Source organism: Sminthopsis crassicaudata, chromosome 5 (assembly GCF_048593235.1).
Source record: "Sminthopsis crassicaudata isolate SCR6 chromosome 5, ASM4859323v1, whole genome shotgun sequence".
Classification (NCBI taxonomy): Eukaryota; Metazoa; Chordata; class Mammalia; order Dasyuromorphia; family Dasyuridae; genus Sminthopsis; species Sminthopsis crassicaudata.
The window spans coordinates 305,489,284-305,501,842 of NC_133621.1; the positions used below are offsets into that span (position 1 = coordinate 305,489,284).

Sequence of the window (12,559 nt, forward strand, 5' to 3'; positions counted from 1 at the left end):
AGGGGCTGGGCGGAGAAGAGCAGGCTCGGAGTCCTTGAGATACTGTCAGAAAGGACAGAGATCAGCCTGGCTCAGCCTGGCTCAGCCTGGCTCCCGGAGCAGACCTGGGAGGGATGGGTACAAGTGGCAGGGAGGGCTGGGGGCTTCCCTCCCTTTTGGAGGGTTTCAGTCAGAGCCTAGAAGACCACCTGCTCAGGAAAGGGAGGGGGAAACTGACAGGGGAGGGTAAATGACTGTTCCAAGGTCACTGGCAGTCATCGAGGGAGCTGGGACTAGCATTCAGATCCCTAAGCTGTGCCTCTTATGTCCCGGTCCATCACTGGGGATAACTACTGACGCTGTCCCAGGGAACCGGGCAGTGCTTGGGAGGGAGGCTGGCTCTGGGTCACCGGAGGCCCCAAAACCAAATCTGAGCCTCCTGCCCCTCCCACCGACATTTAAGGATGGGATAGTTTCCCAGCAACCTCTGTTCCCGCAAAGCATGTTACAGTAAAACCAGTGAGCACAACTGACGGGGATGGCTAACAATAGTCCGGCCCTTAGAGGGGGGGTTCCCATCATTGTTACAGGAAGGAAGGCTGGATGACTGGGCCGCCCTTACCCCACTGGCTCCTACTGGAGTCTGCTAAACTCAAGCCCGCCCCCTGGTGGCGTTCAGTTAGGAGCCCAGACTGGATTCCCCCTCTCCCCCCAATACTGTTTTAGTTTTCCAATTACAAGGAAGGAAGTTTCAACATTGGTTTTGGTAAGATTTTCAGCTCCAGTTTTTTTCTCCCTCCCTCCCTTAGCTCCTCTCCAGACAGCCGGGGAGCTGACAGGTTATGCATGTACAATTCTTTTAAACGCATTTGGCTCCCTGGCAAGTTGTATAAAAGAATCAGAACAAATACAACAGAGAAGAAGGCAGCGTGCTTCGGTCCGCGTCCGGCCTCTCTGGGCGTGGCTGGCGTTCGGGCCCAGGCCCACCGGGGGGCCTAGGATCACTGCAGGGCCAGCAGAGCCAAGTCTCTTAGTAGGGGATCACTGTCGTCACTGCGTGCGGTGACCTGGTCCTGCTCATTTCCCTCACCTCAGCTCCTGTGGGCCTCCCCGGCCTCCCTGAATCCTCGCTGGTGTCATATTCCATGGCATTCGGAGGCCGTAACCCCTTCAGCCGCCCCGCCCCCCGCTGACGGGCAGCCAGCCCCTCAATGTCCAGTTCCAGGGCGGCACAGACACCTCTGCACCCGTGGGCACTTTCTCTAGACGCTCCTTTGCTTAACTTCATCCCTCCGCCAGTAAACAGTTAGGAACAGGCACAGTGTAAAACCGGGGCGCCGAAAAGCCAGCTCCTTCCCCAAAGGATTTACAATTTAAAGAGGGAGACTCAAGCAAACAAATGGGTAGGACGGGTGGGAGGCGACACGCTGGAATTAAGGGGGGCTTTCTGGGATTTTAGCTGGGGACTTCCAGGCCGCCCCGAGGGCAGCAGTTGGAGCCCAGGAAGGAGAGCGCTTAAGGCTTGTGTAGCAGGCCGGGGCGAGAGGCCTGGCTCGGGAACGGGCCGGAAGCCGGAGACAAAAGATTGAAAGGCACCTGTCCTGCGGGGGAGGGATACGGGAGCGCCGGGAAAGGCCGGAGGGGCCGCGGACTGAAGCTCGGAAGGGCAAGCGTCGGATTTGGGAGACAATAAGGAACCGTGGGAGTTTTTTGAATAGGATCTCCCCTCAGGCAGCCACAGTCCGCCCCTGCAGCTCCCCAGAGCTTCCGAGTGATCGTCCTAGGATCCCGGAGAGTGCTCTGTGTGTGTGTGTGTGTGTGTGTGTGTTGTGTTGCATGTGTGTGTGTTGTGTTGCATGTGTGCGTGCGCTGGGTGTGTGTGGGGAGGGGAGGGGGCAGTGTGCTGAATGCCCTTGGATTTGTTCTACAAACCTTGGGCAGGCTCTGGCCCAGCCGAGAACTCCGTCCTTCTCCGGAGGGAGGAGGAAACTGAGGCGGGCGGCGGGGCAGGGCCCAGCGGCGCGCTCAGTGGGCGGGGCAGAGCCCGGGGCAGCCAGGGGGAGACCTCCGAAAGGAAAGGAAGGCTCTGGCTCCCTTGGCCGCCCCCCCTCCCATGACCGAGACGGGGGACCCGGCTGGCTCTGCTCCAGGGTCCGGAAAGAGCGGGAGCCGCTGGGCCAGCCTCCCCCGGACGAAGCGCGCCCCCGAGCGTTAGAAAACCGGGCTGCACCTCGGCCCGAGGGGTGGCTGTGCCGGGCGCGGTTTTCGCGTCCCGACCCAGCCCAGTGGGGCGGGGGCAGAGGTCGGGAGCAGAGCCCTGGCGTCTCTGGCCAGCGGCGGGAGGCCCCCAGACTCTCAGGCTTCCTCCTGCTCGGGGGGCGCCTGCCGGGAGGAAGGGCTGCGGGGGTGGCGCCGGCTCTGGAAGCCCCGAAACCTCAGCGAAGTTAAGCGATCACCCCTCGGGACGACCCCGCAGCTGGGGAGGGGCTGGGTGCGGGACCCCGGGGGTGGGGCCTGCCGGGGAGGCGTGGCCGAGCATCGGGGGGTGTGGCCAGCGGTGGGCCGGCCCGGGAGGAGCCTGCGGCCGCGGCGCTAGAAAAAGGATCCGGAAGAGGTGACCCGCGTGGCAGCGGGCCCGGTGTGGGGGTCCTCGGAGACCGGAGCCTTCTCCTTCGCATCCTTCTCGTTCCGTTCTTCTTCTTGGGCGCCGATGCAGGGAGGGTGGGAGGCCTCGAGAAGCCGGCGCCTGAGGTCGTCCGCTGCCCGAGGTCGTTAGCGGGCTGCAACTGCCCTCCTGGCAGAATGTGTGAGGGGGGAGGGAGGATCCGTTGGCCCCCCCCCCCAGCCCCACCGCATCCTACCCCAGACCGGGCCCTCCCTCCCTCCCTCCATCCTCCATCCATCCTGTGCATGGCCGGGCTGGGGCCGGGCTGCCGTCCAGCCTCTCTCTTTGTGGAGCTTCAGCCTCTCTTAAAATGGAGGGAAGCTTTCCTTGCCCAGCTCACCGCCCTCATGGGCCTTGGGATGAGCATGGGAGCCCGGGCTCTCGGAAAAAGCCGGGGTGGGCGGGAATAGACAGGGTAGGGTGCTCAGCCCCCCCCCCCCCAAGAGCAGCGGGGGTCTGGGAGGCAGAGAACAGGGTGGGAATCTCAGTCGGCCCCCTGGAAGAGGCATCCACAGAGCTGGGTCTTAAAAGAAGATGGGGGTTGTAAGGAGGACCTAGGCAGGTTTGCCCTGGGACTAGGCGGCTCATCCAGTGGGAGCCTGTGGGCACAGCGCAGTAGCATGAAGGTGAACCTGGCAGGATCTTTCAGGGAAGGGGGATGGGCAGTCACTCGTGGGTGCTGAGGCGGACACGGAGCAGGGCCAGGATGGGACCTGGGGGTGCCAGTTAGGGGGGAGTGGCATGTATGAGTAGCGGGAGGAGGGAGGCAAGAGGTCCTGGGGCGTAGGGAGGACCCACCATCTGTTCTCCTCCCAGCAGGCACAGGGATGGCTAAGAACAGGCCTTCGGGACCCCAGGGGACAGCCCTGATCTACGACAAGGACATGGCCCGGGTCCGGCTGCTCTGGGACGAGTAAGGGCCCCGCTCTCTCGCTTTGGTCAGGAGGGGGGCAGTGTGGTGGATGTGAGCCCTGAGAGCTGCTAAGAGGTTGTTTGTGGTGCCCCTTGGAAGGGCTTTGAGGGAACCAAGACCTGTTACACTTCTGTCTGGTGAGGCTGGCGGAGCTGAAAATGACCTGGGGTGGCCCAGCTATTGCTTGCCTCACTTTGCCCAGTGGCCTCAGTTTCCCCAAATGTGGTGGTCTCCAAGATCCCTCCTAGCCCTTAATTGAATGAATCTAGAACTCTTCCCTTGGATAACTGCTAGGTGATGAACCTCCAGAGGTTCCCTCTCAGAGAGGGAAGTCACCTACCCAGGAACGCAGAGCCGTCAGGGGCAGGGCCAGCATGCGAACCCAGGCCTTCCTCAGGGAGACCATGGCTGAGTGGTGTCCTGGTGGCCCCTGACGTGCCCTCCTCCATTACAGCCCCGAGTGTGCCATTGAGGTCCCCGAGCGCCTGACGTCCACGTACGCCCGGCTTTGTCATCGAGGGCTGGCACAGAGGTGTGTGCAGCTGCCAGTCCGCGAGGCCACCGAGGAGGACCTGGAGCTGGTGCACAGGTGAGTGGCCCTCGGGGCTGCCGCGGGGTGGCAAAGCGGAGCAGAGGGACACGTTCTGGCCCGCTGCCCTCTAGCTGCCGCTGTGCGACCCACAGAAGGACCCCTTTCTGGGCCTGAGTATCCCCATTTACAAAGTGAATAGCTCAGTCCTTGTCTGCTTCTGGGGGTGGGTTGGAGACCCCACAGAGGCAGTGGCTTTGAGAGAACCAGCTGGATAAAGTCCAGGTATGGAGTTAGGGGCAAGTTCCTCCACATGGAAGGAAATTCCCCTTCTTCGTGGGTCCAAGAATTCCAGCCAGACCAAAATTTGTCCCTGAGTAGTCAGGGGGAGAGAGCCTCGAGCTTGTGAATGACCTCACTGCCGAACAGAGGCTAGACTCAGTCACTTGGGGTCTGCAAACTTGTAGTTTACACAGAGTTCTATCCCACGAAGAGATCCAGTTTTTTGGTCCCTGCAATTTGAGGGAAAGGGAGGAAAACTTGAGGAAAGGAGATGGGAGACCTTAACACCTTTAATGCTGGAACAAGTGATGCCTTCCTCCTCTTCCTCCTCCATCCCCTTTTCCTCCTCCTCCTCCTCCTCCACTTCCTTCTTGTCTAGACAGCCCTGAGCTGTCATGGGCCGGGCTTTGACCTCAGGTGTCTGACTTCTGCCTCCAGCCCAGAGTATGTGGCTGTGGTGAAGGGGACCCAGACCATGAGCAGAGAGCAGCTCCATACCCTGGCGCAGCAGTATGATGCCGTCTACTTTCACCCGGTTTGTGCCAGCTCCCCTTCCCTACCTGAGAAGAGTCCTGTACCAACCCCTCCCCTCTTTATTTTTGTCACACACATACATGCACAAACACATACCCATGCCCGTGCACACACACAGGAAGGGAGCGTGGAGGGCACCTCCTCCCAGACCCTGTCCAGGACATCCATCCTCCTTCCCCCTCCAGAGCACGTTCCCTTGTGCACGGATGGCTGTGGGCGCCACCTTGCAGTTGGTGGACGCGGTATTGACCGGAGCTGTAGGCAATGGGATGGCGCTGGTGAGGTAACAGTCCCGTGGCTGGGGCCAGCCTCCCCCCTCTCTTCCCCTGGGACCCCTATGGCTACAGGAACTCCTTCCAGGACTCCGGGGAGTCATCCTCTGCTTGGATTAGATGCCTCCCGAGGTCCTAGGGCTCCCTGGACATCCCCCCTCCCCCAGCCATTGGAAACAGGAGAGAAAATCATGGGCTGCATGTCCCCTCCATCCCCCCAGGCCTCCCGGCCACCACAGCCAACGAGACGCCGCCAACGGCTTCTGTGTGTTTAACAACGTGGCCATTGCCGCTGAGCACGCCAAGCGGAGACATGGGCTGCAGAGGTGAGGGGCCATTTTCCCTGAAGAAGAGGAAGAGCAGGCTGGGGGCTATGTAGTTCTGTCTCCCCTAGCCATCCCCCAGGAGGTCATTAAATGCCAGGCCTAGCCAAAGGCGTGTCGTCCCCCCCCACCTAGGAAACCTGTGCCCCCTACTGGTCACATGGAACCAAGAAAGAGGTGCCATGCCACACAGACCGCTGGTTTGGGGACAGCTTGTCTGTCACCAGATATTGTTTCCCAAATTGTCTGTTTGGGTTCCTCATTGATTGGGGGTTAAGGAAACTGGGGATGAGAGCTGAGCCTTCTTGTGAGCACTACGACTGAGGCCCACTGAAAATGGAGGTGACCCCTCCCCTTCCCAGCACCCCTTTCTCCTCACCAAAGAGCCTCTTAGCAGGAACTTTTCTTGAGGGCAGAGAAGGGGGCAAAAGAGTCTGGGGAGAGGGGCCATTATCTCTGTCTCTCTTCAGGATCCTGATTGTTGACTGGGACATTCACCATGGGCAGGGCATCCAACGTGCCTTCGAAAATGATCCCAGGTCAGGAGATGTGGGCCCTGAAGTTCCCCGGCCCTGGGGCTCTTCTAAAGGGAGTCTTGGAGTTCCAAGTTGGAGGGAGAGAATCCCAGCAGGAGGGGTGGGGGTGACCCAGGGCAGGCTTTATGTATGTGTGTGTGTGGGAGCAAGCCTTGAATCAGTCCCCTTCCCCTTCTAGCGTCCTCTATTTCTCCTGGCACCGATATGAGCACCAGACCTTCTGGCCCCGGCTCCGGGAATCAGATTACGACGTGGTGGGTCAGGGGCCCGGCCGTGGTTTCACTGTCAATGTGCCCTGGAATAAGGTAAGGAGTGAAGGGCTGGGCCTGGTGCTCACCCCTGCCCCAGGCTGCCCAAAGTGGGGCAGGGGCTACCCATCCCTGCTCCCTGCTCAGCCCCCTGGGACCCTTCTTGCTCTCTTCCCTTCCAGCTGGGCCTGCAGCGATTCTCTGCCAGGGATCTGGCTGTGTCTCGAGGAGGGAGGACCAAGAGACTGAGCTGGCAGTGACTTGGCCTCTCTGTCCATTCATCTTCCCATTCCCTTCCCTGTGCCCTCGGGTCCCCTTTGCCCCTCATTCCTTGCCGCTACCATCCTTTCTCGTGCCACTCATCCTCTTCCCTGCCCCCTCATCTTTCCTTTCCCCGCCTGCCCACTCTCTCATGTGCTCTGGCTGCAGGTTGGGATGAGAAATGCTGATTACGTGTCTGTCTTCCTCCACGTGCTGCTCCCACTGGCCATTGAGGTAGGGAGGGGAGGTAGCTTGTGGGGTAGAAGGCTATTGGAAGCAGAGGAGCATGGGTATTAATGGCTAGGGCGCCCCACCTCTGGGAGTTGTGAAAGTGCAGAGTTGAAATTTCTTCTTGGCTTCTCATTTAAGCTAGCAAAGACCCTTTGAAAAGAAAGTGTCAGCTATTCACACTTGAGTGGGACTCACCATTTCATTTGGAGTAATATTGAGGGAATAGGGCACAGAGGGGGAGAAGGGCCAAGCCAAGCCCTCACATCTCCTTTCTCCTCTCTCTGTGCCATGGCCCCTGAAGTTTGACCCCGAGCTTGTGCTAGTGTCGGCCGGATATGACTCGGGCATCGGAGACCCCGAGGTGAGCAGGGTTAGGAACAGAGTGGATTGGGCCGGGGAATGAGTGGGATGGCAGCGCCTGTGCTGGGTGAAGTTTGCATGGGGCGGGGTCGCCTCTTGAGTTCTTTCCATCTCTGAGGTTCTGCAGATGGGCAGCGTGATTGGGCAAGGAGAGGGCCCGGAGCCCAGGGCATGGCAGTACAGATAAAGGGGCCCAGGAGGACAAGGGTAGATGGGGTCTTTGGCCATGCTCGGCCTCCCTCCCAGCCTGCCTTGCTCCGATTTCAGGGGGAGATGAAGGCCACACCTGAATGCTTCGCCCACCTAACATTCTTGCTGCTGCCACTGGCCAGGGGCCGGCTCTGTGCAGTACTTGAGGTGAGACCCTGGCCCTGAGGTGCTGACACTAGAGGCCCCTGGCAGGCTTGCCCAGGTGCCCCAGAAAAATTGCTGGGTTGAACTGGGCTGGGCTAAATAGGACAAGACTGGGCTGGGCTGAGCTGGACTTGGGAGTGAACTAGGCCCAAAGAGGGGGCACCTCCAGACCTGGACCTGCCTTCCCTGCTGGGTCTCAGCATCTGTGTGGCGATCGGCCCACCAGCCTCTTCTGGGCCAGCCTGTGCCCGAGTCCTTTAGGACCCCAGGGCTCCCTGTCCTCTGAGCCCAGTGGCCATCTCTTCCCTTAGGGTGGCTATTACCTGCAGTCTCTGGCCGAGTGTGTGTGTCTGACCCTGCAGACTTTGCTGGGAGACCCTGTGCCAGCTCTCTCTGGGGAGCCAGTCCCTTGTTTGAGGTAATCCTGACCTAGGGACTTGGGGACCTTCCCTAGCTGGGGGATTCCTGAAGGCCTCCCCTGCCTCTTTAACCCCTGCCCCCATTGCAGTGCACTGGAGTCAATCCAGAACGTGAGAGCGGCCCATGCCCCCCACTGGGCAAGCCTCAGGCATGAAAGTAAGACTCGGGGGCCCCCGGGAGTGGCTTGATGTGAGGAGGGCCCGGGACCTTGGCTTCCTTCCTTGGGCTTCCATCTCCTCCCCAGCAAAGTTCTAATGATATGCCCCGAAGTCGGGAGGATCATTCACAAGGCCCTAGCAGAATCCCTGTGCCTTAATTTGTCTTTCCATAAAATGGGAACCATGGGAGTAACAGCTTGATGGGGCAGTAGGAGCCAGAGCTCCGCAAAGGTCCCGACTGGCCCCTGGGGTCCTGAAGGCCATCCTCGGCCTTTCTCCAAGGACCCAGCCAGCGCGGGCGGATGGAAGGAGCTTCCAGTTCTGACCTCTTTACCCATCTTTACAGACTCAGGCCCAGTCCTGACACCCAGCACATGGCAAGGGGACACGGGAACCCCCCTGCTTGGGGCCCCGTCCATAGGGACCACAGACGGGCTGAAGCCCCTCTTGGACAAGGTGCTCAGCTGCCCGTCACGTTCCCTGTGCACTGGCATTGGCCTGGCTGTCCCTGACTCAGCTTCCAGCCTTAACCTGCCTCCAGCTCTCCTGCAGGAGAAGGGTGTGCCTCTGCGCCAGGAGGAGGAAGCCCTGTGGGCCAGGTGAGGTCAGGCCCTCTGGGCCCAGCTGGTCCGGGGCTCACATAGGCCTAGGACACCCTCGGGTGGCACTGGAGGTCCAAGCAGGCCAGGAACAGGTTTCTCTGGCCTGGAGTCTGTCCCGGCCTTTAGGATGGGAGCGTCGGGCTGCATGGTCGGGTCTCACACGCCGACGTGGGGGGCCTGGCTGTCTGAGTGAGCCCTCTCTCTGCATTTGTGCCAGGCTGGACTCGGCCTTCCCGCAGGACCAGGCCCTTGCTGCTCTGGGGAAGCCGTTGGCTCTGCTGGACGAGATCCTGACTAGGCAGGTATTGTGTATGCGTGTTCAGGCCGGGGCGCCCAACCCAAAGTCCTGTGAGCTCGCGGGCCCTGGCCCAGGGCCGTACCCTCTCTGTAAAATCAGCAGATAAACCTCAAAGGGCTCGAGGTTGGGGAATGACTCTCCCCGGGTGGCTTGTGAAGGTCCCCCAGCTTGTGGGCGGTACCCCAAGTGGGGAGGTGTGGGTGGGAAATGAGAAACCTCTAAGGGCCGCCTTCTCAGCTGCCATGGGGACCGTGCTGCCCCCCAGGACTGTCCCTCCACAAACTGGGCTCCTTTCAATCCAGATCCATCCTTTCTCTGGCCCATTTCTTTGACCCGGCCAGGCCTGGCCACATGGCTCCAGAGGCTTCTTGGAGAGGAAGGAAGACCAGGCTTCCCCTCTCCGTGCCCCATTTTTGCACTGCTCCCCCAGGTGATGGGTCTGATTCCTCTCCTTGATCCTCAGGTCAGGGCGGGGATCGCTGTGTCTCCCACAGTTTCAACTACCACAGTGGCGGCCCTGCACAGGACCCTCAGCTTCGAGGCCCCGAGGTAAGCCCGGCTCCAGGCCCGAGAGGAGAAGGTGGGAAGCTGCGTTCCTTCCTTGTTCCTAGAGGTCACCACCTGGGCCTTGCTGACCTCTCTCTCCTGCAGCCCTTCAGGCAGCCCTTGCTCAGCCCCAGACTGCCCTCACTTCTTGAGTTCCCCCTTCTGGCTCTCCTGCTTTCCAAGAGGGCCAGCCCTTCCCTGACTCCTCCAGCCCTCAGAGGTTGGGTCCCATAGGCCATCCCTACCCACCCTCACCTGGACTAGGCGCTCCCTGAGGCCAGGGTCCAGGGTCGCCCTTCTCTCTCCCCCCAAATTGGAAGCTCCCTGAGGGCAGAGCCTGGGCTCCCCCTCTGTGCCCCAGGTTGGGGTCAGGCTCATATCCTGATGGTCTTTGGTGTGGCTCTGACACTGGTCCCGCTCTGTGTTCAGCAGGCTGCTCTGTGTGACTCTAGGAGACCTGGACATTCCTGAGGACCTAAGGGATGATGGGTAGGGATGGCCTGGGATGGCCACGCTTTCCTGTCCCCCCATACCACGAGGGCATTGGCTGGAATGGCTCGCTGGGCAGGCTGAGCCCTGGCCTCGGCAGCTCGGGGCAGGGAGTGGGGGGGTTACTGACCTTGTGACCTTGGTCATGTGCCTTGTGCTTCCTTCTCTGCCCTTTCCCGGGAGTGAGGCACCATGTAAGACTGCACAGAGACATGGGGGGAAAGGGGGGGTAGAAAGAACACTTGTCATCCAAACAGCCTCTTCTCTACCCCACCCTCCACCCCCACAGCCGAACACTCCTGCTAAACATCGGGGGAAAGGAGCAGCCAGAGGCAGCCCGGTCCCCCACGTGTATCCGCCTGGCGGGGCGTGAGGTGAGAGCTGCTGGTGCACTGGGAGAGGAGCCTGGACCACGGACAGACAAGCCCTGACAGGATCGATTGATGGGGGGGAGGGGGCCGAGAGAGGCTGCCTCTAGAAGGGGAGATCCGAGGGAGATTTGGTGAAGAGGACGGCTTGGGGGGAGGCAGTGGAACAGCCCCCGGGGCATGGAGCTGGGGCAGGAGGGAAGCAGAAGAAGCGGGAAAGGGCAGAGTGCGGGCAGTGGCTTTTGTGGAATGAGGACAGAAACTGGATTGCTGAGAGGGAGGGAGGGAGGGAAGGAGAAGGAGGGAGGGCCAGAGAAAGAGAGAAAAAAAGGGGGGAGGGAGAGGAGAGAGGGGTGACTGGCCATTTGCTGCTTCAGAAGACATCAGGCCCAAGCCAGACCAGTGGTTACTTTTCTCAAGCCCTCTGTGGACACAGGGATGTTGGGGGGGACTCCAGGTCAGCCATGAGACTCCATGGCTTCCCCTCCCATGCCTGGCAGTGATCCCGATCTCCCCCCCCCTTTGTTCGACCCAAGGGCAGGGAGGGGCCCACAGCCGGCATCCTTCTGCTCTCCCCTCAACCCCTCTCTCTTCTCAGGCCACAGAACCCGGGACCTTCCTCTTGGCCCTCACCAGCCTCATCCTCCCGGTGGCCTACGGCTTCCGGCCAGAGCTGGTGCTTGTGGTCCTGGGGCCCGGCTGTGGCCTCCGCAGCCTGGACATGGAGCTGCTCACCAGGCTGCTCCAGGGACCGGCGGGGGGCCGGATGCTGCTGCTGCTCCAGGTGGGTGGGAGCCCTTGTGTTGCTGCCTCCCCAGGCCCAGTCTGCTGATCAGCCCCTTGAGGGCCAGCCACAGAGCAGAGTCCCCTCCCTGTCTCCCTGAGAAGTGGGCCCCGGGCTTCGCTTGAAGCCTTCCAGGGATGGGGAGCTCACTACCTCGCTCACTACTTCTTGGAACAGTTCCAAGCTAGTAATTCCTGACATGGGGCCCAAATCATTCTCTCTCCCCATCCCTCCTGGAAGACCCGGGGGAGGTGAGGTCCTGGGCTCATTCCCTCGCCCCTCAGTCTCCCCAGCGGGAGGCGGGGGCACGCAGCAGCTGTCTCATCTCTGGCCGCAGAACCCCGAGCTCCCGTTGGTAGAAGCCCTGGCCTGGGCCCTGGTGGGCCGGCCGCTCCCCGGCACGCTGGGCCCCTTCCTCCCGGCCTCCCCGGAGCAAGCCCTGGCCGTCAAGCGGCTCTGCCGGCAGCTGCGGCAGGACTGGCCCATGCTGCAAGTGTCCGGTGAGTGGGGGAGGGCGAGCCGTCATTCTGAGAGCCGGGGCTGGGGGCGGGGCGCAGTCTGTGCTGACCTTCCCCTGCTCTGTGCTTGCCGCAGTGACCTGAGGCGCTCCTCGGGCAGGTGAACCCCAAAACCAGGACCAGCCCGGGAGTCATCGCCAGAGCCTGAGGGACGGCGCCGAGCCTGGGGCGCAAGCAGCTGGTGCGGATCCACCCCGGCCCCCGCTGGTGCCTGGGCGTCTCCCTGGCCACTCCCTGCGGAGCCGGACTCTGAGCTTCCACTTCCGGACGGCCTCGGGTTTAATAAAGTAACAGCTGGCTCAGCTTTGGGTTTTAAGGTTTGCAGAGCGCTTGACGGGTCAAACATTAAATGTGGAGAAAGTGCCTGCCGGGGCCAGGCACCGCGCCAAGCGCTGGGCTATGGAAGCAGAGACGGCCTCTTCCCTCAAGCGGCTTAAATTGAGAGGGGGAGACGCAGAGATGGCCCAGCCAGTACGTCCAGGAGCATAGAAAGTTCTTCTCCAAGAGGTTGGGGAGGGCTTCCTGCAGAGGGCGGGGACTTCCAGGAAGCCAGGGGGGTCAGTAGTGCCAGACGGAGAGGCCTGGGAGCCCGAAAACAGTCCTGGGAGGGAGCTGCTGGTCTTGTTCCCATTTCACAGCTGAGTAAACTGAGGCGGACAGAGACTAAGCAAGTGCATCCCGCGCCAGCACTCTGGGGCCCTCTCGTGGCCACGGTTGGAATTAATCCGCTACTCTTTGGATAGTTAGAACCTGGTTGAGCTCCATGAGAGAGTCCCTACTGTGCGTTCTTTGCTTTCACCCCACCCTCCTTCCGGACTGCGACCCGGAGCCTGTTTTCCCCAACCATCCATAAGGTGCCTACTAAGTGCAGGGCTTTGTTCTGGGTGGA

At 61.1% G+C, this 12,559-nt stretch overlaps 1 protein-coding gene across 9 annotated transcripts; it reads left to right on the forward strand.

Moving 5' to 3' along the window:
* Positions 1-742: 742 nt before the first annotated feature.
* On the forward strand, positions 743-11,986 carry HDAC10 (histone deacetylase 10). 9 transcript variants are annotated; one of them, XR_012482867.1, is made up of 21 exons: positions 743-2,422; positions 3,464-3,557; positions 4,012-4,146; positions 4,807-4,903; positions 5,088-5,185; positions 5,396-5,500; positions 5,968-6,036; positions 6,212-6,338; positions 6,711-6,776; positions 7,075-7,134; positions 7,401-7,490; positions 7,799-7,905; positions 7,996-8,063; positions 8,412-8,664; positions 8,885-8,965; positions 9,429-9,514; positions 9,941-10,000; positions 10,290-10,374; positions 10,967-11,152; positions 11,490-11,652; positions 11,747-11,986. XR_012482867.1 is itself a non-coding variant. In XM_074271992.1 (21 exons), exons 1-21 carry the CDS (start codon positions 1,816-1,818, stop codon positions 11,752-11,754), a joined length of 2,649 nt encoding a protein of 882 aa, XP_074128093.1. In that variant the 5' UTR covers positions 743-1,815; the 3' UTR covers positions 11,755-11,986. The 9 variants fall into 9 exon arrangements, 7 of the variants coding, with proteins under 7 accessions (XP_074128093.1, XP_074128094.1, XP_074128096.1 ...); XM_074271992.1 differs by having other exon boundaries at positions 8,885-8,969; XM_074271993.1 differs by having other exon boundaries at positions 8,885-8,969; positions 9,944-10,000.
* Positions 11,987-12,559: the final 573 nt, after the last annotated feature.

Coding starts and splice junctions, on each gene's coding strand:
- HDAC10 (XM_074271992.1), top strand. CDS start 1,816: ATGTGTGTGTGTTGTGTTGCATGTGTGCGTGCGCTGGGTGTGTGTGGG. Junction 6,037..6,211: donor GCCTTCGAAAATGATCCCAG/GTCAGGAGATGT, acceptor TTCCCCTTCTAG/CGTCCTCTATTTCTCCTGGC. Junction 10,375..10,966: donor TCCGCCTGGCGGGGCGTGAG/GTGAGAGCTGCT, acceptor CTCTCTTCTCAG/GCCACAGAACCCGGGACCTT.